The following is a 23,986-nucleotide window of genomic DNA, read 5'->3' as shown; positions in this document are numbered from 1 at the left end:
TCCCACTGTCTGCAGTGGTGGGGTAATAGGTCACCTACCTCAGTGATTCAGCAGGACTAAATTAACATCTGTCAAAGGAACCCTTTCTAGTAAGATTGGTTCATAGGAACATCCCAAAAGCTTGTTACACTATAGTAGCCAGCTAGCTCCCCACCTCCATATTATCCTCAATTTCTGGAAACCTGCTCCACTTAACCCACCCAAATTCCTATTTCATGTTCCTGCTGTATTCCTGCTCCTCTTTACTCGTGAGGGCTTCTTAATTTCCTTCCTCCCTGCTCCTACCAGTGTCTTGCCCCCTCCACATTCTCTCTTTCCCTTTTAGAACTGCAATCCAAGACAAGCTACTATGGCCCCATGTCAACCCTCCATATGCTCTCCCATCCCCTACACTCAATCCATGTTCCTTCCCAGCCACCCTATTCTCTCTATCCCCCAACTAATATCTTCCTGAATTTCTCCCTCCCCTCCCCCAATACCCTTTCCTGGGCTCTTGGATCAACCTGGAGTCAGAAGAAGGCTGTTTTCTATTTTTAAATATTAACATTTATATTTTTAAACATCGCCCTTTCTGCATCTAAAACACAGTTGTATATTTATAATCAACAACAACCAGTGGCTAACATTCTTTAAAAAAACATTTCTCCTCAGCAAAAACAACAAAGTCAAATTTGGAACTTCTGGGACCTAGCTCAAACAATCTTGGATACAATCAGCTAAAAAGCATTAGGAACAGCAGATACATTTTTGACATATCATCATGTTAAAAACCTGTTGTTTTTTTAAAGCAGCTTTTAATGTGTTCCTTTTATTCAGAATATTTAGTTATGATCTTTAGGACCCTCTAGAAAAATTATCCTTTTCTTTTTACTGGGACGGGGCATAGAGGCAAAACTAGTGGGGGTATTTCATGCTTTAACCCAAGTGAATCTGAAATAACCAATAGGATACCTTTTTAAAGGCTTCCTTGAAACACAATATTGTCTTCAAGGGTTAGTCTAGGAGAGTAATAATTAATTGTAAATTGAGAAACTGCTTTAATTCTTCAAAACTAGAAAAACCTGATTCGCCAACCATAGTCATTTAAAGGGCTAGCAGAAATAATACAGTGTGGTTTTACGTACATTGTCATATTCAGGCTCTCAAACAGAAATGCCTGAGAAGTGCTTTCAAACAGAAATGAAGTGAGAAATAAATTCACTACTCTCTTTGTATAAGTTTAGTGTCAAGTAGATGTTTTAGAAATACATTGTTTAAGCAATATGATTTGAACTGTGTATCTGGTAATCTAAGGTGTAGTTCTTTCTGGTTATCTGGCTGTACTTTTTCATCAACACAAATCACTGCAATTACATGGCCAGTAGAAGGGAGAAGGTTGATCACCAATGATAAAGCCCAAGATGGATTAGTGTAGTGTTTCTTTATATCTTTGTTCCTTATCTTAAAAACCCATCCTTTGCTTTTTTATTCCAACTCTTACACTTTTTTAAAAAATGTGCTTGTTTTCTGCTTCTTGCGTGAGAACCATTTAAGGTGCCAATAGATTTTTTTTTTTAATGAAAACTTGAAGAATTTGTTTAGGTTCCACTTTCACACACATCCATTTGTTCATGAATGTGTCTGTTATACTCTGAGTAATATGAGTTGTTTTTTACTATAGCATGACAACAAAGTATTAAGGACATTAAAAAGCAATGCTATGTTTTTATTCTCTTGATTTAGGTTCCTGTGGAGATTCTGCTGTGTAGAATCTGTCGAGAAAATTACCGGTTGTGCAATAACAGAGTTATGGACAATATATTAAAATTTGGCTTACAGAGTGGCAAACACAGAACGGCTAATTCACAACTAATATTATTCCATGGAAGCCCACAAAGTAAAACAACCATATTGCAATTGTGAATCAGGCCCACAGCCTTTCCTGCAATATTTGATATTTTTAACATTTTTTTTTCAAATGAAACTTTGCATTGCAGTTTTTCAGTTGCTATGATGTGTGATGAAATTACTGTATTGTAATTTTTGCTTTGTTTATTTTTAAGGCATATGATGGGTTTGCCAGCATAGGAATATCCCGATTGCTGGAACCTTCTGACATGGTTTTGTTAGCGATTCCCGACAAACTGACTGTTATGACATATCTCTATCAAATAAGGGCACATTTCAGTGGCCAAGAACTAAATGTGGTTCAGATAGAGGAGAACAGTAGTAAAAGTACATACAAAGTAGGTAACTATGAAACAGACACAAACAGTTCTGTTGATCAGGAAAAGTTCTATGCAGAGCTTACTGATCTGAACCGAGAATCTGAACTGCACCAGCCTGAAAGTGGTTTGGCGGACTTTGTTTCTCAGGATGACTCTGTATTTGTAAATGACAGTGGTGTTGGAGAATCAGAAAGTGAGCATCAGACACCTGATGACCATTTAAGCCCAAGCACCGCTTCCCCTTCTTCTCATAGGACTAGAAGCGACACCGATCCACAAAAATCCCAGCCCAGCTCTGTAGGGGTTTCTGGATCTGAAGAGGCCAGGAAATGCATCAGTGCAGAGACAACCCAAGCACAGCCTTTGCTGGGAAGGAAGAAACTGCTAAAAGCCGACACTTTGGACTTGAGTGACTTACAACATGTCAGTGATCAAAAAAAGGATGAATCTCCAACCGTTGTTTGTGAAGACACTGACAAGAAAAGGCACCAGAGTCCAGACAGTACCATTAGTTTCTCAGAGCAAGAAAAGCTGCCACATACAGGATCCACAGAGAGCAGGAGGTCAGATCCTCGCTCACCTGTCAAAAAGCCAAGTTTATCTCCCACTGCTAAACTTGGATACTCCTATAACAAGGACACAGATCCTATCAAGAAAAATCATGTTTCTCTGAAGCAAATAGAGTCTGACACTGATACCAAAATGGTTATAAACCATGCAGATCAATCTGCAAAAATTGCACAGGTAAGAAATTTGAACATAAGTACACATAAGCAAACAGTGGTGTTGAAACAAAATGGGGTTACTGTTCAATTTAATTTCTACGTGTCACCTTTATCATTATTGTGTCTTTGACAGGCTAGGTGGAGTTTTGATTTTGGTTCTTCTTGTTTTTTATTGTTGAACAAACCAAATATTCTTCACTAGCCGAATACTTGGAAAAGAACATGTGATGTTGAAAAGAGCTATTGTATGAAAAAAAAATCCTTAACAACTCTTTTTAGGAATTATATTACGGTTAATCTTTCCTACGTCTCTGATTAAAATAAACACAATTGTATTCTCAGCCAGCTGAAGTAGTCTAACTTCAAGTCTTTTGCTATTGATTTTGGAACCTCAGCTTTTTTGGAACACTGCATTCTGAAGCATTAAATCAGTGTTTCTCCAAGTGGTCTGTGGACCCACTCTGAGAAAGCTGCTAACAGGCTGCTCCAGTTTGTTTATTTACCGGCACCACAGCCACGGGGCCTTGTGGCTCCCATTGACTCTGGTTCTCCATTTGCAGCCAAGCGGAACCGCGGGAAGCAATGTGGCGTGGGCCACTGCTTCCCGTGACTTCCTTGGCTTCAAACAGCAAATAGGAGCCAATAAGAGCCTCAAGGCTCCGTGGCTGCAGAGCCGGTAAGTAAACAATCCCGAGTGGTTTTCAGCAGCTTTCTTTGTGCAGCCTTGAACAAATCATTTAATCACTGTCTGTTTTCCCATCTGTAATATGGGGATAACACATACAAACATACATATCTCCTAGGGATATTGCTAGGGTTAACTGGCTGGCTTTTGCACAGTATATTGGAGATATAGGGTATGTCTAGACTATGTGCCTCTGCCAGCAGAGGCATGTAAATTAGTCTACCCGACATAGTCAATGAAGCGGGGATTTAAATGGCCGCCGCTTTGTGTCAGCTCAACTGATCGTCGGCACAACGCGGCAGTCAAGATGTGGATCGGTCTGCAAGGAAAGCCTTTGCCAACTGATCCTTTATGCCTCCTGAAATGAGGTATACAAGATCGTTTGGCAAAGGCTCTCCTTGCCGACCGATCCGCATCTTGACTGCCGTGTTGTGCCAACGATCAGCTGAGCCGGCACAATGCGGCGGCCATATTTACTGTAGTGAAGCGGGGGATATTTAAATCCCCACTTCATTGACTATGTCGGGTAGTCTAATTTACATGCCTCTGCCGGCAGAGGCATGTAGTCTACACATACCCATAAGGTATTACATAAATGCTTAACATTGTTTTTAGGTCTCTCTCTGTGTCCTATTAAATCAGATCAGTCACACAAATATTTTTAAAATGTGATCAACCTCTTGTACAAGAGAACCAAATCCGGCCCATATCCCCCCTCCTGCCTCCGAGGACAACTTTCTTTGTTTTTAGCTTTCTTTTGATTAGCTATGAAAAGTGATGTGTGTTGCTGGTCTGCAGTATTGTTCCTTAGATTAGCTGGAAAAAACTGTTGTTTTCCGGATCCCTTTTTCCTTTCACAAGTAAGTGTGACTTGACTATGTTTTTAAGCATTTTGTACTTACATTGAACACTACCACAAGGATGTGGCCATAAAAGAACTGGCCAAGCGGACAGACAGGCATGTTTCTTACGCTAACACAGAATATTGCACTGTGCTTTGTAACATGCTCACTCCCTTTTAGAAGTTAAGTGAATAGCTCTGACTTAAAGGACATGATTTAGACTAAAATCATCTTCTGAGACCCAGGTGCAGCTCTCTCCCTGACTGTACAGAAGGGGAAGTGACACAGCTGCAACTCTACAGCAAGCTCCACAGGAGCTCCACCTCTCCATAAGCCGTGGACCCTTATGAAGTTTTCCAGCATCTCTTCCCAGGAGCTGGCCCACAGAAAATAATAGCAGCTGTGTGTCTTCTGTACTGACACTTTCAGCGCAAGGGGGAAATCGGCTAAGAAAGATGAAGGGATGGCTTTAGGGGCCTTCTAGGGTAGTTAATCCTTTTGAGTATTTGTACCAGTTAATCAAACTTAAAACCTCAGCTGTACCAGCCAGAGCCAGCTAACTCCTTTTGCCAGAAAAATAGCGCAAATACCTGCCTGTAGCAGGAACATACCTTCCAAAACATGATGCCCCCAGTTCTAGGTCATATATAGACCTTCTTTCCAAGGCCTAAAAACACATGGAAGTTACATGTTCCTAGGGTCTAAATTTCAGGAGTCACATAATTCAACAGAGCTAGAGATTCAGGGTTCTGCACATATGGCCTTGTAACTAGTCAATCTGTTGGGCCAACACAATGCTTCTCATACTATTATTTCTACTCAGAGGTCATCGGGTGCATGAATGGGAAGAAACTTTCTTCTGACTCCAGCCAGACTACAAACACATTTTATTGCTGTTTTTGCAGCTTGCATATAGATCCCTTTATGGCAGGGGTGGGGAACCTCAGGCCTAGGGGCCACCTGGATCTGGCCCCTGAGGCTCACGCCCCCCTCCCCCAGCATTGGGGAGCCCATGCTGGTGCTCCAGCCCCCCTTGTTGCCCTACAGCGGGGCTGGAGCGCACAAAATCTACTAGACGGGGCCCCTGTAGGCTCTGGTGTGAGGGGAAAGTGGAGATTGTCTTTCTCCTTCTCAGTTGGGAGCCACATCAGGGAGGGTTTGGTTTTGGTTTTCTGCTTCTCACTTGTGTGCGGCCCCCAACTGATTTTTCTGCGAGTGGGCAGCCCCCAACCCAAAAAAGGTTCCCCACCCCTGCTTTATGGCATAGAAGAGGAATTACACCAATTGTCAATAGCCAAGAAAGAATTACTTTAAAATAGGTAAAAACATAATAAAATAGTTTTGTTCCACCTAGTTCATTTTCCCCCAACTGTTCTGGTTTTAAGGTATTAAATTTTGATAGAAAATGAGTGAAACTCTGGTTGCATCATAAAGGCCTGTGAGGTTATTTTTCAATTTACATTTTTATGACCTTTATTTTATATTGCTGTCAAATGTTATGTGCTCTCGTCTGAATCCTGACTTTTATACTCTATCAGTGTTGATTATGGTGGGGTTTCTTTGCCTTTAATTCTACTTCTTTATTTTTAAGCAACGAATGTTGACCAGGCAAGAAGAACTTAAAGAACGAGCAAGAGTTCTTCTGGAACAAGCAAGAAGAGATGCAGCTTTAAAGGCAGGGAATAAACAGATAACCGGTACAATCGCCCCAACCCACGCTAAGCAGCTAAGCGATGTAAGCAGTGTTGGCCATCATGGCAGATAACATAAGAAAATAATATAATTCATTTTATGTGTTACTATTTTTATTGGTTTAGTATGCCGATTACTTTTTGTTTGGTTAACATCTAGCATCTGTGTGGGATAAGGGCCCAGAGAGAAGGTTTTTTCCACTGTAAATGTTCCAGTCCTTCAAAGTGCTTTGTACCATAAGCTCTTATTAGCACTTGACTCTCCCTCAATGGAAGTTGGCAGAAAAGGCCCATACACTTCTCTGGAAGTGCACTAAGCTAGGGAAGTAAGAGACTAGTTGAGTGGTCAACTACTCGAATAGTTGTTCCTCCCCCTTGCTGCTGCTGTATCAGAAGCAGCCAGGGGAGAGCAGGAGCCAGTGCTGGTGGGAGCCGGCTTAAAAGCCAGTTCCACCCAGCACCGTCTCCATGGGAGGAGCAGAAGAGGCAGAGCTGCAGCAGGGGATCTTGCAACTCTGCATTTTAAATGTAGTAATAGCTGCCAGGCAGAGCCTCAGTGGTCTGGGACTGGGTTCAAGCCAGGACTCAGCTGTCCCAGACGGCTGCAGCTCTGCTTTTTAAAAATAGCAAGAGCCTGGCGGTTCTCACTACATTTAAAAAACAGAGCTGCAGCGGACCCCCTTATCGACTAATCGAGTAGTCAGTGGAAATTCCATCGACTACTTGATTAGCTTGCTAACCGCTATTTAACATCCCTACCCTGAGCACAGCCTAGGAACGGCGCTATTGTTTTTCAATATTAAAACACTAGTGGGCTGAAAAGCAAAACTACCTGTTCGTTTGTAGCAGAGCATATTATGCTGTTATGCTGGTGTCCCTTTTCATCACCAGAATGAATTACGTTGCTGACTCTGGAAAGTGTGTCTCTGCAAATTAGGTGCAGCATGGAGGCAGCTGCAGCGACTCATTGGCCCACTGGCCACCTCACTGGTGACCCAGAGCTGACCATTCTCTCCGGAGATTAAAGCTAATTTAATTTTTATGCAAATCTTTTCAAAGCAGAGATTGCCTGTTGTGTCAGATTATGTGCTGTAATTTTGTGATGCTAGCCATTGTGTGTTAGAGACTGAACTGAAACCACAGCACTTGTTTCACTAAGAACATCAGTCTGCCTGCACCTCTGGCGACTATGATAAAGATTTTGTACCATTCACAGATTCACACACCATTAATAGTCTGGTCCTCTGGGTCAGATTCTGCCTTTTGATTTGAGTGAGATTTCACAGGCATGGGTGGATCTAGCATTTGGCAAATTTTATTCTCTGAGCCATCATGGTTCTGCAGGTATAAGTGTTTTTCCCCCTTAGAAAATGTTTTCTTTCCAAAAACACTTCACTTTTTAATACTATTTTTTCTCTGAGAGAAAGAAAAAAGGCTTGGCCCCATGTGTGAGTTTTGTGTCTGGTTTTTTTTTATGACTGTTTTTTTGCAAAGGAGTAATGCCCTCCCACATCCACAGCTATGCAAAACGTGTTATGGATTGTGAAATCTGGGGTCCTCCCATGAAATGTGACCTTTTCTGTACTTTTACCCTACACTATAGAGATTTCATGGAGGGAGACCAGCATTTCCCAACTGGGGGGGTCCTGCAAGAATATCACAAGATTATTTTAGGAGGATCATGGTATTGCCACCCTTACTTTTACACTGCCTTCAGAACTGAACAACTGGAGAGCGATGGTTGTAATGTTGGCCAGGTGCCAGCTTTTGAAGGAAGCATCTCACCAGCAGCAGCAAAGAAATAAGGGTGGTAATACTAGGGATGGTAGTAAGCATGTAATTTGTTAATTGTGGAGTCAACAAAAATGTTGTTGACTACGCAATTAATCAACAAGGGTTAGCAGTGAAAACACTCAGTCCCAGCTCGCACCGGCTCCCAGCATAACCCCCCGTTGCGGCTCTGCATTATTACGGGACTGGGGAGCTGGCATGCAGGCAGGCTGGCTCAGTGCCAGCTCGTGCCGGGTCCCCGCAGTTACTGGCATCTGGGTTCAGTAGCAGCCCATACCTTAACAATGCAGAGCCAGGTTATGCTGGGACCCCGCACAAGCCCGGGATTGAGCCAGCCTGTCGGCTAGTCCAATAAAAAAATGTGCTTGGAGAGCCATAAGAGGGAGGGCGTGCATGTAGCCAGTAGCGTTAACCAATAAGCTTCTGATTATCAGTTAATCGTTTGGTCAACTACACTATTACATCCCTAGATAATACCATAATTATGTTGCTCTTACTTCTGTACTGCTGCTTTCAGCACTGGATGCCTGGAGAGTGGCAGCAGCTGTCTGTAGGCAGCAGTGCAGAAATAAGGGTGGCAATACCATACCAGGCCATCCTTATTTCTGTGCTGCTGCTGCTGCTGCTGGTGGCAGAGCTGGACTCCCAGCCAGCAGCCACTGCTCTTCAGCTGCCCAGCTCTGAAGACAGCAGTGCCACCAACAGTAGGGCAGAAGTGAGGGTAGCAGTGCCCCCCTCCAGTAACCTTGTGACCCTCACACAACTCCTTTGGAGGCCAGGACCCCAATAATTACAACATTGGACAGTTCAGATTTAAATACCTGAAATAATGAAATTTACCATTTTTATAATCCTAGGACTATGAAATTTACCAAAATAGTTTGTGATTTTGGTAGGAGCCTACAAATGAGATTAAAGTTTTGATTGTTACTAGGAATTTCACCTTCATGTACAAAAAACAGTTTGTCAATAGATCAGTGTGCATTATAGGAAAGGTACTATTGGCAACACTGATGCCCGGTTAAGGTTACTTGGGACTTTTTGTTGTAAGACCATGTTTTTAGTCACATACAAATTTTCAAAATTTTAATAGTTTGGTCTCATATTTTCCCTGACAGGTGCATGCCTCAGCCTGTTTGTTTTGTTTTGTTTTGTTTTGTTTTGTTTTGTTTTGTTTTGTTTTGTTTTGTTTTGTTTTGGGGGAGTTGTAAATTTAGGAGTATGGGGAGGGAACAATTTAGCTGTTTCTCAGAACAAGGCTGGGGGAAAATATGTTGTTTTATACATGTTAAAAAAAATCTGGAGCAGGAATTTGATAAAAAGGTTACACTGGTGTCAGGGGTGGTCTTTTGGCCTCATAAAACTCCACCCCCACCTGGCCAAGTTGGGAAACTGTTCGCACATGTTCATGAGAGACACTGTTAGAATTTGGCAGCTAAATTCTCAAGATTCCGTCTGTTCAGAGTGTTCTTAAATCTAGAACTGCAGGGGTTAAGCAGGAGTCTCTGGGTACATCTACATTGGAATAAAAGGCCTCAGCATCTCCATGGCTGGCGCAGGTCAGCTTACTCAGGCTTATGGGATTCAGGCTGAGATACTAAAAGTTGCTGTGTAGATGTTCATGCTTGGGCGAGAGCCCAAACTCAGGCACTCCTGAGGTCACCAGAAATCTACACCACAATAAAACAGCCCCATCGCCTGAGTCCCATGAGCCCAGGTCAGTCACACAGAATAGTTATAGGCTACGTCTACATTGGCCCCTATTCTGTAATAGGGATGCAAATGTAGCACTTTGGAATAGGCAAATCCGCGGGGGATTTAAATATCCCCCGCGGCATTTTCATTTTCATGGCTGCCGCTTTTTTCCAGCTTGTAGATAAGCCGGAGAAAAGCGCCAGTCTGGACACGATCCTCCGGAAAATAAGCTCTTTCAAGTAGGAATAAGAGATCCTCCGGAAAAGAGCTTATTTTCCAGAGGATCGCGTCCAGACTGGCGCTTTTCTCCGGCTTATCTACAAGCCGGAAAAAAGCGGCAGCCATGAAAATGAAAATGCCGCGGGGGATATTTAAATCCCCCGCGGATTTGCCTATTCCAAAGTGCTACATTTGCATCCCTATTACGGAATAGGGGCCAATGTAGACACAGCCATAGTGTATAACTGCAGCATAGACATACCCTCTGTACAGTTGCACCTTCTCTAGCCAGGGGCCACAGAGCACACGTCACAGGAACCAAAAGCTAGAATATTGTCTCACCTGTGTTCTCAGTGCTCCTTCTACCATGTAGCACGAGGAGGAGGAAGCTGCCCCTCTAGAACTCAGAGGGGTGTTGAGCCAGAGCTGGGTGAGCAACCTGTGGGGAGATGAAAAGCGAGGAACTTCCTGGAGACGTGAAGCAAAGAGAGTCTGGAAAGAGGACCCACAGCCAAAGAGCACCCATGTTGTTAGCTTCCATTCTACATCATCTGGTGGATGGCCTTTTTGGCCTGGGCCTGGGGGAGGTTGTCTTGTGACTTTGTGGAGCCACAGATGGGGAATGCAAAAACAAGGAGGGGTGAAGGAAAGAGGGATCAGAGCCTCAGCAGGTGATTGTGGAGGAGTCGGAACATGGGCTGCAATCTGACATGCTCTTCTCAGAGCAAAAGCGGCAAGTGGTTAGGAGAGACCATGAACCAAGTCAACCATGCTCCCTTGCTCAGAGGCCCGTCAGGGAGCAGCCAAGTGAGATCCCAGGCAGGCTGTGAGACATGGGTGGAGAATAGGCTGTCCCACCGAGCTGCATCCCCTCAAAGCGGAACAGTTCCTCAGGAGTGGATCAAGTTCCATGCCTTTCGTTAGCACAGCTGCGCACATCTGGCCGCAAGTGTTCAGGTGCCCCTCCCCTGCTGCTCTGCAGTTCCATTGCTCCTGCCCTTGGCTTTGGAGCCTGTGGCCAGCTGCTCCCAGGATCCTTCTTCTTGCTATGTAGCGTGTGGGTGGAAGATAGGAGGGCACCGATGTCAGGATGTCCTCCCTTCTCCTGCTCCACCCATGTACCGATATTGGTGCACACAACAAAATTCATTCCACACATGAATGGAAAAAATTGGAATATCGCTGCACAGGGTGAGGAAGTGGGTGCTGTGGAGTGCAAGCATGTAGAGGTGAACCATCTAGATGGCTTTCATCCTGCTCAGGTGCTTCACATGGGGCAACTGGGGATGCTCATAGAGTAGAGGCCCAATGACAAGCTCTGGTGTGTCGGAGTGAGCACGGTATGTCCTCCCACAGGACATGCTCAATGTAAGAGAGAGAAGCAGAGGGCAAGGCTGCCTTCTGTTCCTGGAATATTTGGTGGGGTTTGCACACGGTGAGCATCACTTGAACTGGCCACTTGCCACAGGCTCTATCACACTGACTATAGTCCAGGAGGTCTCAGACTTCAGGGACACCATTCTGCAGAACACCATGAAGGTGTGGGTTGTCTAACAGAGTGACAATGAGGAAACTTGCCCTCTCAGTAGCTTCTATGGATCTGGTCTCTGAAACTAGCTTCCAGTTTCTGAGGAGGTGCTAGCAAAAGACTGGCAACTTGGGGTGCTCTAGTCTAATGGGAAACAGATAAAAGCTGTTATTCATAGTGGAGTCCTTGGCAGATCAGGAAGGTGCGTGCTTATTTTTGTTACAGGGGATGATGCTAAGGCACAGAATAGGAGGGCTGGATAGAACTGAAAGGGACCTTTAGGAGTCATCAAGTCCAGTCCTTTGTCCTCATGGCAGGACCAAGCACCATCCACATCATCCCTAGTAGATGCCTGTCTAATCTGATCTTAAATATCTCCAGTGATAGAGAGTCCACAATCTCCCTAGGCAAAATATTCCAGTGTTTAGGAAGTTTTTCCTAATGTCCAGCCTAAACCTCCCGGCTATATCTAGACTGGCATGATTTTCCGGAAATGCTTTTAATGGAAAAGTTTTCCGTTAAAAGCATTTTCGGAAAAGAGCGTCTAGTTTGGCACGGATGCTTATCCGCAAAAGCACTTTTTGCGGAAAAGTGTCCGTGCCAATCTAGACGCGCTTTTCCACAAAAAAAGCCCCGATCACCATTTTCGCGATCGGGGCTTTTTTGCAGAAAAAAAATCTGAGCTGTCTACACTGGCCATTTTGCGCAAAAGGACTTTTGCCTGAACGGGAGCAGCATAGTATTTCCGCAAGAAGCACTGATTTCTTACAGTAGAAAGTCAGTGCTTTTGCGGAAATTCAAGCGGCCAGTGTAGACAGCTGGCAAGTTTTCTGGAAAAGCAGCTTATTTTCCAGAAAAACTGGCCAGTCTAGACACAGCCCCCTTGTTGCAATTTAAGCCCAATGCTTCTTGTCCTAAGGAAGACAGGCCACCACCTCAAGTGTTGAGTGGCCAACATAGGGCTTGAACATACAACCTTGGTATTATTAGCACCACACTCTAACCAGATGATCTAGCCTGTTAACTGAAGTTTTCCGGGCAGAGTCACAGAACCCAGGCCACAAGTGGAAAAAAATAAAGAAAACAGGGATGGGAGTGAATGTTAAAAGTTAAAGATCCAGAGGGGGACACTGAACAGAGAACCCCAAGAGCAGCTCCTGCCCTCAATGGTGTCTATGGAGTCAGTGGATTCTGATCATGGGAGGGACTAGAAGTATGCCCCAGGATCTGTCCCCTCCCCCATCCAGCTTCCTCCTCCTGGTATCATGAATGGCCACCTTGTCCAGCGCTAGGAGGAGGTTGAAAAGGAAGTCCTGTAACTTTGTAGGGCCACGGACAGGATGTGCATAGATAAAAAGGTACGGAGAACAATGCAGCTGGAACCTCAGTAAGAGGTTCTAGAGGAGCTGGAAGAGGGACTGACACCTGACGCACTCTGCATACATGTGCACCAGTGTCTCACACTCTAAGGTACACTTTTAACTTTAATATCTCTGCCTCAGTTCTCCATCTGTAAAATGGGAATACAGTAGACTTCCGATAATCCGGAACCTATGGGACCTAGGTGGTGCCGGATTATCAGATATGCCGGACTATCAGGAGGTTCTATAAGATGGTTATATATATACTGTATACATTATATACTGTATATAAAGTGTTCTTAACCCTTTTTATTGTACATACTGTATACAGTATACTGTAATGTTTTAGTTTTTTTAAGCCTTTTTTACCCTTTTTGCTCAGTTCAGCTGCTGCCGCTGTTACCTTGTGACTCATTTTTTGCCGAAGCTCACTCACTAGGCTCTTGCCATTTTGATGCCGGACTATCAGGAGTGCCGGACTATTGGATGCCGGACTATTGGAGTTTTACTGTAATAGCACCCCGCTTTGCCACAGAATGGTGTTCTGAAGATACTTCATGAAGCACTCAAAGGCTATGCACATGAGCACCATAGAAAAGGCTATGAGGAAATGTGTAATTCTGCATTCGAAGCAGTGTATTATCATTCAGTAAATAAGGCCTAGGGCTACACATTGAACAATGATGATAAAATGAATATTGAATAGCTGCTTATTCAGTGAGCACTGTCCATCCTGCGTACTCAGTGAGACAAGGCTTGTGGAGAATAGTAGAATGTGATCATGTAATTAAAGACTTGATCGCAGGACTGGGCCCTGCCCGTCAAGCCACCAGATCTGGCCCGTGGAGGCAGTGGGGAGCCCTAGGCAGGCTCCTCGCTTGTTCCGCAGCCCCGCGCACCATGCACAAACGCGGCTGCAGAACCAACCAGTGGGAGCTGCTTGTTGGAGTAACAGGCAGCCAAAAAGAACCATGCCCCCTCTCCATGGCTCACTTATTCATGAAGCACGTGGCCAGGCAGGCAGGGAAACATTTCAAGCTCTGCAGGCAGGCAGGCAGTCTAGTTTGGCAGCTGACAAGTAAGTCTCTTGGCCACAGCTTGCTTCTGGCACCCCAGCCCTTTTCTGCCCCGACTCTTTGCCTCTCCTCCCCTCCCAAACCCAAACCCCCTGTCCCCCTTTTACACCCATATCCCCTCCCAGATCTGGCAACCCAATCTCCTGCCCCAGATCACAATCCTCTCCTACTCTAGGTCACATCCCAAACCCCTACACTCCAGTGCCCTGCCCTAGGTCACAACCGCCTTCTACTATAGGGCTACTCAACTTTGGAAGCCCCAGGAACCACAATGATACACACAGCACATGCCGAGGGCTGCAACTTAAGTGTGGTTGCATATACATGCAAATAGCTTTTTTCACATTGGCGGGCATGAATACAAAGCACTTCCCACAATGCCCCGGCATTCCCGGCATCTCCTCCCTGGGGGCTGAAAACGCTGACACCCTGTTCTAGCCAGCCCGTCTGCTTGCTTCTTTCAAAGCTTACCTCACTTGGGAGATGCCTTACCGTTGTGGAGCGTGTTCCCAGTGGAGGCCGTGTTCAAAGGATCTCACTTGCAGGCTATGTGTTGAGCCCCACATAAACCCAAACTGCACCGCAGGCCGCAAACATACAGGCTGCGGGCCGCGTGTGGCCCACGGGCTGCATGCTGAATAGCCCTGTTCTACTATATATTTGAGAGAGTTTGTGCATCTGTCTGTATGTCCATCTGTGAGTCCATTTGTTCAAAAACTCTTCCTAAACTATAACCGCTAGGACCACCAAATTTGGTATGCAGCTTCCTCTTATCAAAACTTAAAGCAAAGTAAGGGTTGGACCAGGACAATGGGATGTGCATGGAACCTACCAGACTGCACGACCCGCCTCCCTGGAATCGTATAGCCCACCTGATGGCTTCTCCACAGCAAGTAGGCTGTGTGGCCCCTCCACCTGCTCCAGGGAGAAGCCCAATCCATTCAGTGGTTATAACCTAATACCATTTGCATTACACCTGTTAGATATTTTCTGCTCTGGTTTGGCTTGGTTTGGTTGACGTCCTATTTAAAGCAAAGTTAAACAATGAATGTAGTAAAAAATCAGACCCTCTTCACTCTGCCAACCCTTTCCCTTCCCAGGGTATAGTCAGAATTGTGCTATTTACTTCATTGGCCATGTCGTCCTTGTTTTGTGAGCTCCCTTGTCACTTTATTGACTGCAAGCTGACCTCGACTGATAGCAGTGGCAGTTTTCCCATAACTTTCTGAACTCTCTTGACTTTTCCTCCCTCTTCCCTGGACCTATCCCCATTAGAATGTCTGTCCAATCTTATAGATTACCATTATGCCTACACCACTGTTCTTCCTTGCATTACTCAAAAATTGTTTTGCTGGCAAACTGGAGTCAGCAACAGAGAAACGTTATGACTGAATTTGTTCATCTATCTTTTAGCTCCTGTCCTTTCTTCCAGTTTCTTCTCATTGTCTGTGATGTTAAGTCCACTTCACCTTCTTATGCTATGTGTCTTTTTGCTCCTTTTCCTGCTTTGCTCTTTATCTTCTGTTCCTCTTATCTGTTCTGTCCCTCTCAACTCCGTTACCTCTCTTCCAGGATTCCTTTTCAGTGCCTCCTTTCTTTATGATTTTGTGCTTTGATTCCCTTTCCTTTTCCCTTGTCTGCTCTCACCCTTCTTTCCCCATTGTTCTTCCTACCTGAGTTCTGTCACTTTCTGCCTACTTTTCTTACTCTTATTCTGTCACTCCACCTCTTTTTCTTCCTCTCATTCTCCTGTCTCCATCCACTAGCAGCCTAGGAGCACTGCTTTCACTGCCTATTCACTGCCTGAGAGTCATGCATCAGGCAAAAGCAAGGAGTATCCATGTGTTTGGAATCCCTTTCTCCATCCTGTCTAGAAGCCATCCAGAAGAATTGGGGATTGACAGCAATAATGTGCTCCTCAGAACTGGTACAACATTTCAGAGACGAGAGGGTTGGATTTCAGAGCCTGGTGATCGCAGGTGCTAATTTTATTTAAAGAAGTACCAAAGGTAGCTAGTTATTCTCTATCATCTGAGAGTTTTATAATTCTGGTTTTAATTATCATTTCAACCAACTTACTTGATACTGAAGTCAGACTCGCTGGTCTATAATTCCTGGGACCAGTCCAATGCAGTTTCAGAGTTAGGTTACGTCTACACTGCAAGCTTATTTCGGAAAAAGCTAATCCATAAGATGTCTTCCGGAATAGCTTATTTCAAAATAGAGCATCCACACTACAGGGAAGCCTCCAAATTAATCTGAGGCAGGCTCCCCTAATGTTGACATGCTATCTTGATTTAGAGCCCCAGAAGGCACTGGGGAGGAATAATTTAGAATGGCCCTGGTGTGACGCTATTGCGACACAGCAGCAGTGGAGTGTCCACACCCACCCTCTTCCAAAAGAGCTTTTTCGGACGAGACGTTATTCCTCGTGGAATGAGATTTACCAACATCAGAAAAAAAGCCCTCCGTTATTTCAATTTTCTTTTGAAATAACGCAATTGCCGTGTGGACGCAAGTATTGTTCTTCCTGCCAGTTTTCTAGCATAGTAGCTCATTTGAATGTGAAATTGCACAATTTGACAGGTCAAAGGAGCATAAGGAAGTTAGGTGTCTGGTCTCCTTAGGCACGTCAAAAATCCCAACTCCTTGGATATGTTCCATCAGAGCCTAGTCACTTGTCATGCTTGAATTTGTCAGTTTGGTCTAAGTCCACCTGTCTTGATTCTGCAGACTCTGTTAGTACCTCGTGTTTAATATCTGTAAAGAGCTGATCCGGTGTCCACATCTCCCCCCAAATCCTCTGGGGTGAGCATCAAGTCAAAGGTATTATTTAGATTTTCCACATTGTCCTTTGCTCCCTGGCAGTGTGATAGACCCACCATTCTCTGTGGCCGTGTCCAGACTCAGGGTTTTTTTCGGGAGACTCAAGCCGCGTTCTTTCGAAATTATTTCGAAAGAACGCGGCTTTTCTTTCGATGGCGGTAAACCTCAATTTACGAGGAAGAACGCCTTCTTTTGAAAGTTCCTCTTTCGAAAGAAGGCGTTCTTCAATGTAAATAGGCCGTCTTCGAAAGAGAGCATCCAGACTCGCTGGGTGCTCTCTTTCGAAAAAGCGGATTTCTCTTTCGAAAGATCCGCCTGCAGTCTAGACGCGATCTTTCGAAAGAAGCCTGCAGTCTAGACATAGCCTCACAGGAATCTTGCTTATTGACAGATGTGCAGGATTTCTTGTTACTTCTTTTTCTGTCTGGCTATTTGCTCTTCAAGTTCCTTCTCAATTTCCATTATAAAGATGACCTGCTCTGGTTTATATTCCTTTCTATTAACTTTTCTTGATCTGCATTTCCTTTTTCTTAAGGGTACCTGTTTGGTTTTAGTGACATCCTGAGCCTTAGTATTTAGCGATGCTCTTTTTGCCCTCTTGTTTCTTTTTTAAAGATATGCGTTCATTCTGTGACTCTGTTATAAGATATTTAAATTGCCTCCATGCTGAATCTAAGGATTTTAATTTCCTCATTTTAACCTGTAGGCTCTTTTTGACTGGCTTACACATTTTAATTTAACTCTTCTTTTCTCCAGTTTAATGTAATAGTGCTCGGTTTTGGCATAACTCCTCCACCTAGAGAATAATGAATTTAGTTAGGTTGTGGTTATTATTAGCAGTTGGTACATGGGTGAAACTTCTTGAAAAAGACTTGGACTGGGTACATGGGAAGACTGGGATGATGAACTGGTGAGAAGAGACAAAACTGACTCTGAGTCAATCTGGAGAGGACAGTCTTGAGAGAAATAGAGTCAGAAAATCTATACCCATTGGAGAGCACTCCCCTACAGAATCCCCTGTAATGGAACTCAACATTCTTAAGTCAATCTTTCTCTGGTATCAGCAAATCTCTGTGAAATACACTGGCAAAGTGTGGCACATCCCTTTCTACTGCTGGTCCACATATCAGGTGGCAATCTACTACTGCTATCATTTACTCTGTGAGTTCAATTACAAAGATCTGTGCCATGGAATTACAATTTCCTGTTCAATCTTAATTTTTAATCTCTTTGTGCATGTGCATGATCATACAATATTTAATTACATGCTTACATACTGGGTTTTTTCCCTCAAGACCCATGTTTCATTCAGTGCCCAAGATGGACCTACTCTGGGTATGAATCTGGATTATGTAGTACAGGATGCTGTTATCTGTAGGACCGTACCTCATTTGTTATAGAAGTCAGAGGGTGTGTATAGCCAAGAAGGTAGGGGATTGCAGGAAGAGCAGGAATGGTGTCATGGTTATAAGCAGGGCTCAACAAATAATACAGTCTACTCGCCCATGGCGAGTAGATTGCAACCCGGAAGAGCCAGGTTCGGGCGATTTGCGCATGCGCAGATCGCCGGACAGCGCGGCTGGCAAGCGGGGCTCGCCACAGTTCAGTAAGCCCTGGTTATAGGAGTGGATGAGCAACAAAAGAAATGAATTCTATTCTTGCCTTTGTCATAGAATTCTTACATGGTGCTGAGCAAGCAGAGGAGGCCAACAGAATTACCGAGCCCCTGGGCAAGGTGGCAGGGCAGCTCCACACTACTGGAAGGGGCAGGGCCTCAGGTGGAGCAAGGGGCTGCCAGCACTTAGCACCACCGGGGGTGCTCTGCCTGGATCTCCGGCAGTGATTTAAAGGGCTTGGGGCTCCAGTAGCAGTGGCAGCTGGGAGCCCCAGCCCTTTTGAATCACCAGGCCCCAAGTCAACCTGCCCTCTTTTTGCTCCCCATCAGCGGGTAGGGTTGCCAGGTGTCCGGTATTCACCCGGACAGTCCGGTATTTTCACGTCCTGTCCGGTAAAAAAAATTCAGAGAATACTGGTCACCTAAAATGTCCGGTATTTTCTGATTTTTTCCCCCAGCCAGGAGGCGAAAATGCCAGGCACCTGGCAACCCTACAAACACTCAGTGCCTAGCCTCCTCCTCCCCCTCCCCCCCCCCGAACCCTCCTCTTGGTCCCAACATCTCCAGCCCCCATGCTTACCTGGGTCCGCAAGGCTGGCAGCACAAAATGGCTGCCGACGAAAGGGAAGCCCTAGGTCTTAGTGTTCAACCATTCCCCTGTTCCTATCTCTGCACTCACTCTTAAAGAGGACATGCTGTTTTAATGCTATTATATTTTATATTACATTTTTTTTTCTCAACAACTTTGGTCTCCCCCACCCCACTTTTTTTTCCCTTCAACAGAATTTTTTCCTGGTGTTTTTTTTTTGGGGGGGGGGGCGTTATTTTTGTTTCAACCATCTGGCAACCCTATCAGCAGGCCTGTGGGATAATCACTTAAAACTTATATAGGTGGTCACTAATTGTGCATTCTTTGTTTTCTGGGAACCCCTCTTGAGATTGGAGTCTGATTTACAGAATTGCTGAGTACTCACAGCTATTGTTGAGCCAGGCTTCAAATATATTACGTAACGAGATAATACTAAGTGCTTTAAAACTTCAGGCAAAAGGCATCTCAACCTGGGTGCCAAATGAATGTACACTTTTGACTTACTCTGCCTCAACTTCCTGTCCATAAAATGGGGATAGTGACATCACCTGGCCACATAGGTATGTTGTGAAAATAAATTCATTCATGTTTGTGAAACACTTGGATGCTGTAGTGAAGAGTGCTATAGAAAAGCCCATCAGGAATGAATTATTCTGTAATCAAAACACAGTTTACATAGTGTGTAGTAAATAAGGTCTGGGGCCATATATTGATCTTAGTCAGTGAACACTGTCCATCTCAGTTTAAGTAGTTGTTGCTAGCATAATTATTATATACTATCCAGAGAGAGTCTTAATACTTTAGTTGTTAATATTACCATTTGTTATTTTCCCAAGATGAGTAAGAACTATAAGTGGCTCTCTCCACACACACACACACACACACACACTTTTTATTTTCATAAATATTTTTAGTTCCAAAATTATAACTTTTTAGCGTGCACATTGAAAATCATTTTAGAAAACGATCATAAACTATCAATATTTGGTTGGATATTTGTAAATCAATTCAATTTTAAATCTATTTTAAATTAATTTGTATAAGTTTTGGCAGCAGATATTTGCACAGATACTGCCTATTCCATCAGCAATTAAATAAACAAAGTTTTTTTAATTATTCAAAGCCATTGTTTAAACAGTTTCATTTATTGTTTGAATTCTACAAAACTCTCCCCTCCTAAATAAGGCACAGTATTTTGCTGTAATACATGACCAAAAGTAAACCATAGATAGCAAGGACAAGGTGTGATAGAGGATGAAATATGGTATACAATGCAAAATAATGCATTAATTTCACAGAAAGCCTCTTCAAAGAAAACTTGCCATTATAAGTTTTCTTTCCTCAACACATTATTTTTTTACAGATTCTTGAAAATTACTTCCATTGATGTTAGTTTTGATTTAAACTAAAATACCTAGTTATACTAAACTAAGAAAGGCATTTAGATCATCAGTGGAGTTTTCTGTGGCCTTCCTAGATAGCTATTAAATGCCTGTGATTAAGGTCCAAAGAAATGCTACCAAGTTATTCCTACTATTTATGAAAAAAACAAGGTAGCAAGGCTATTGTTTTGCCAATTAAACCTATGACAGATATTTTTGTATTGAAAGGTGGAGCTTTTACAGAAAGTAAGCAACCTTGGTCTTTTAATGTTAATTGGAAAATATTGATTGAAAAAAGACTAGTCTGTCATGCTGATAATTGTGACTAGACTTAGATATGATCACGAGATCTTCTTGAGATTTCAAAAGAAGCAGTTGCCATCTAATTGGTAAAAAGATTGGACATTATTTTGGTAATCTCTGAGTGTTGGTAACTTATTCCCTGTTGTTCATTTATATGTCTTCTCTGTACGCCACTATAAAACTGCTGAATATGGTTTAAACTGATAAGGCTATGCTTTATGATAGTTAAATTTCATGAGTATGGAAAGTTTAATATTCTAAGCATATACTTTTCCTTACAAGAAGAATGGACCCACTAATTGGACACCTCAATAAACAACTGATATTTACTTCTTCATCATGAAACATTAAGCTCAGTAAAGCTGATCCAGTTTCACAAATAGCAAAAACAAGCAAGTTGTTTCATTTCATGTTCCAAAATACAGTAAAGATAAAAATGGTCAGTGACCATTCTGAAGAAGATTCCATATCTTTTGACTATATATTTGATAGTTTAGCTATTTTTCTTATTTTGAAGTTATATTATTTCACTATACAAGGGCTAACCACATCCAGCTCCCACATATAATTATAGAAGGGAAGGGAAAACAAATTGTTTCCCTTGCTATGTAATTAGTCTCATTCACAAGTAGAATTAATATGTACTGTCAGTTTCAGATCAGCAAGACATTTTGTAAGTGTGATGTAACTCCCTAGATGATGCAAAACAAATATTTATGTGGTTCCAGTTTTAGATATTGCTGGGCCAGATTCTCAGCTGGTATAAATCAGCTTAGTTCTATTAACTGCAGTGGATCTATGCTGATTAACACCAGCTGAGAATCTAGCGCAATTGCCTGTATGCGGTTGTTTATTTTTGTCAGCTGTTGCTTTTGCAATTTATTGATTGTGACTAAATATGAGTTGCACTGACTATCCACTGACACAAAACATACATTTATCAATCATCAGCTTGTCCGCGGGTTACATGAAAACCATTGGGTTAAACAACCTAAATGCTTTCTGATTGTCTGACCATAAATATTATCAATAAAAGAGATAGCTCTATGTCAAAAGAGAGACTTTTGTGTAATAAGCAAGGCCTAGGTTTCTTAGCTTCTGGAATTCACTTTTTCTACTGCTGTTAATGACTGTGGATGTTTTCTGTATGGATGTTCAGAGCATGCTGTTGTGAATTCCCAGGATGATATCACCATAACTTAGAGCAGTATTTTGCATTGCCTATTCTGTTATTGCTCAGCATGCACAAGGGTAAAGTTAAAATCTTTATTCATTTCATTTTGAAATGTTTCTTTTGTTCTCCTTATCATGTTCTGGCTTTCCCAAGGATATATGCCTTGAACGAAAAGTCACATGTGCATTACTAATTGTGTGCCATTGTATTTACAGTTCCTAGTGGTGGCACTGTGAAGCTACTAATTCTTTTGCTTCACTTGATGTAAAATAATCTGAGTGTCTTTGATAGCAGTGAAACAGTATTAATTGTTTTGTACATTTCTTGGTCACTCTTCTTAGGTGGTCTTCATAATCTATTAGAACTTTCAGCCAGATTTTTGTAATGTCATGCCTCCAGCAGTGATTAAATTGGTAATTAATGAACAGTCTTTGGCAACGTAAACCACATCCCGTTAATTTTCTCTTTTGAGTTTTTAGAAGTTGTCGTCTCTGTCAGAAAGCATTGCGCCACCTTGCTACGGCCCCTTGGCATGAAACCACAGCAGCTTGATTTTTGCAGCCATTAGTAGATCAGAGCAGTAATTTCACAGTATTTTGGTCAGGGTAATTATAGTACCAAGTACTGAGTAGAGTTGGGAATTCACACAAGAAGTCCAGAAATACCAGGTGAGCTTCCTTGTGTTCACTGGGACGTTATGATTAGTTTAATTGGGCTTTGTTTGATTTTAGCCGCAGAGACTCTGTGCCACGGCAGTGCAGTGACTTTCCACTTTAGTGTTTCTGACCTGCACTGACAGGAACTAGTGCAAAAATGAACCCTTTGAAGTGGAGTTCTTCGAAAAAGGCAACTAAAAAAGGAAAAGCTAGTATAAATAGTTAACTTTAGCAATCCTCTAAACAAAATCTTTGTGTTTACTGTTAGTACTGACTCATAGTTTTTTATTTTATCCTGGATAAATTATATTTTCCCTAAATATTGTATAAGTGTTTAGGAAATACCAGCATTTTAAAAATCAAATCTTTCTGAATAACTGGCTTTTGGATAGTATATACTGTCTCCTCTTTTCCACCTGCCATAGATGATAGAGTCTCACACCAAAGTTATTGAAAATCAGCTCTTCAGTTCTTCAAACAAACCTTAATAAATGCATATATAAGAGTGCAGCTTCGCTGAGTGCTTTCACACTGTCACAAAGTAGTAGGTAAAGGCATTCACACTTCACTAATAACTATAGGTGTTGAGGCCTTCAGCAGTACAATATGTACATTAAAGTTTAAGTAGTCACTTGCCTGTTGGCTTCTGAATGAAAGAACTGTCACTGGTCACTTCTCCTGCAAGCCTTAATGAAACCAAATAGTTTGCTACGAGTTTGGACCTAACCATCGGGGTGTTTCATGCAGTCTTGTCAGTTGATGTTCATGAATTGACTTGAACAGAGATCAAAGTGTTTCTCAAAATGGAGAATCTGTGAGAGAGACAGCTCCTTCAATTGCACCACAAGAGCTAATCAAGCCATCAGTTCTTTATGCACTCTACGTGCCTTTAGAATTTAATACCCAATGGTTTGTCAGTACAAATTGAAATTCTGATTTTATGCTTTTCCCCCCTCATCCAGCTCAAAATAAAATCAGTAAAAATATTCAGTTCCTTCTTTTATGGTGTCATTTTGATAAGCACTTTACAATTTCATATAAATCAGTATTTAGCATTGCTGATTAAATATTTTAGATTAGAAAAAAAAAGTTAAAGTAAGGGAGTCAGTAGCCATTGCAGCTCTAAGTGCTGTGTGAAAGATCCAGCTTTCAAGTTAAAAAAAAAACTGAATTCAAATGTGATGTTTTCCATTTCACTGTTTTGATGGTAAATGAACTTTGTCTTTAACATTTTAAATTAGATTCGGAATATAGTTTTCCAAGTGCTAGTTAAAACAAAGTTATGTGAAAATACCTCTCTCCTGCTTTCTCTTTTTTTCCCATCAATTGATATGATTTGGGCAGAAGGAGAATCATAAGGGGGATTTTTTTCTATTTCAGAAGCAATTTTTAAGGGATTTAGGCTTATTTAGCCTGAAGGTCTTCACACTAATGAGAGCACTTAAGTTACGTCCAAACGTTGATTAGACAGCTCATCTATCAACTGGAGCATGAGAATTTGTATTTTAGGTACCTTTTATACATTATAAAATGTATGTGCATCTTTATTACTTTATGCCATTCTCCTGAATTCTTTAATTACCTACTGTCATGTCTAAGATAGCTATAATGTGAAAGACAG

The 23,986-nt window shown here is 42.6% G+C and overlaps 1 protein-coding gene across 12 annotated transcripts in view; it reads left to right on the top strand.

The window, feature by feature from the left end:
- Positions 1-23,986, top strand: part of EHBP1 (EH domain binding protein 1) — a 341,176-nt gene that overhangs the window by 241,752 nt on the left and 75,438 nt on the right. For all 12 annotated transcript variants that reach the window (XM_075925601.2, XM_075925600.2, XM_075925608.2 and 9 more), the window contains 2 exons: positions 2,043-2,951; positions 6,051-6,194. In XM_075925601.2, the coding sequence (XP_075781716.2) occupies positions 2,043-2,951; positions 6,051-6,194 (1,053 nt within the window). The remainder of the gene's footprint in view (positions 1-2,042; positions 2,952-6,050; positions 6,195-23,986) is intronic.

The sequence above is a fragment of the Pelodiscus sinensis genome, chromosome 3 (genome assembly GCF_052426305.1).
Source record: "Pelodiscus sinensis isolate ZL-2025 chromosome 3, ASM5242630v1, whole genome shotgun sequence".
In the NCBI taxonomy this organism is placed as follows: Eukaryota; Metazoa; Chordata; order Testudines; family Trionychidae; genus Pelodiscus; species Pelodiscus sinensis.
This window is presented reverse-complemented; position numbering and strand designations above follow the sequence as displayed.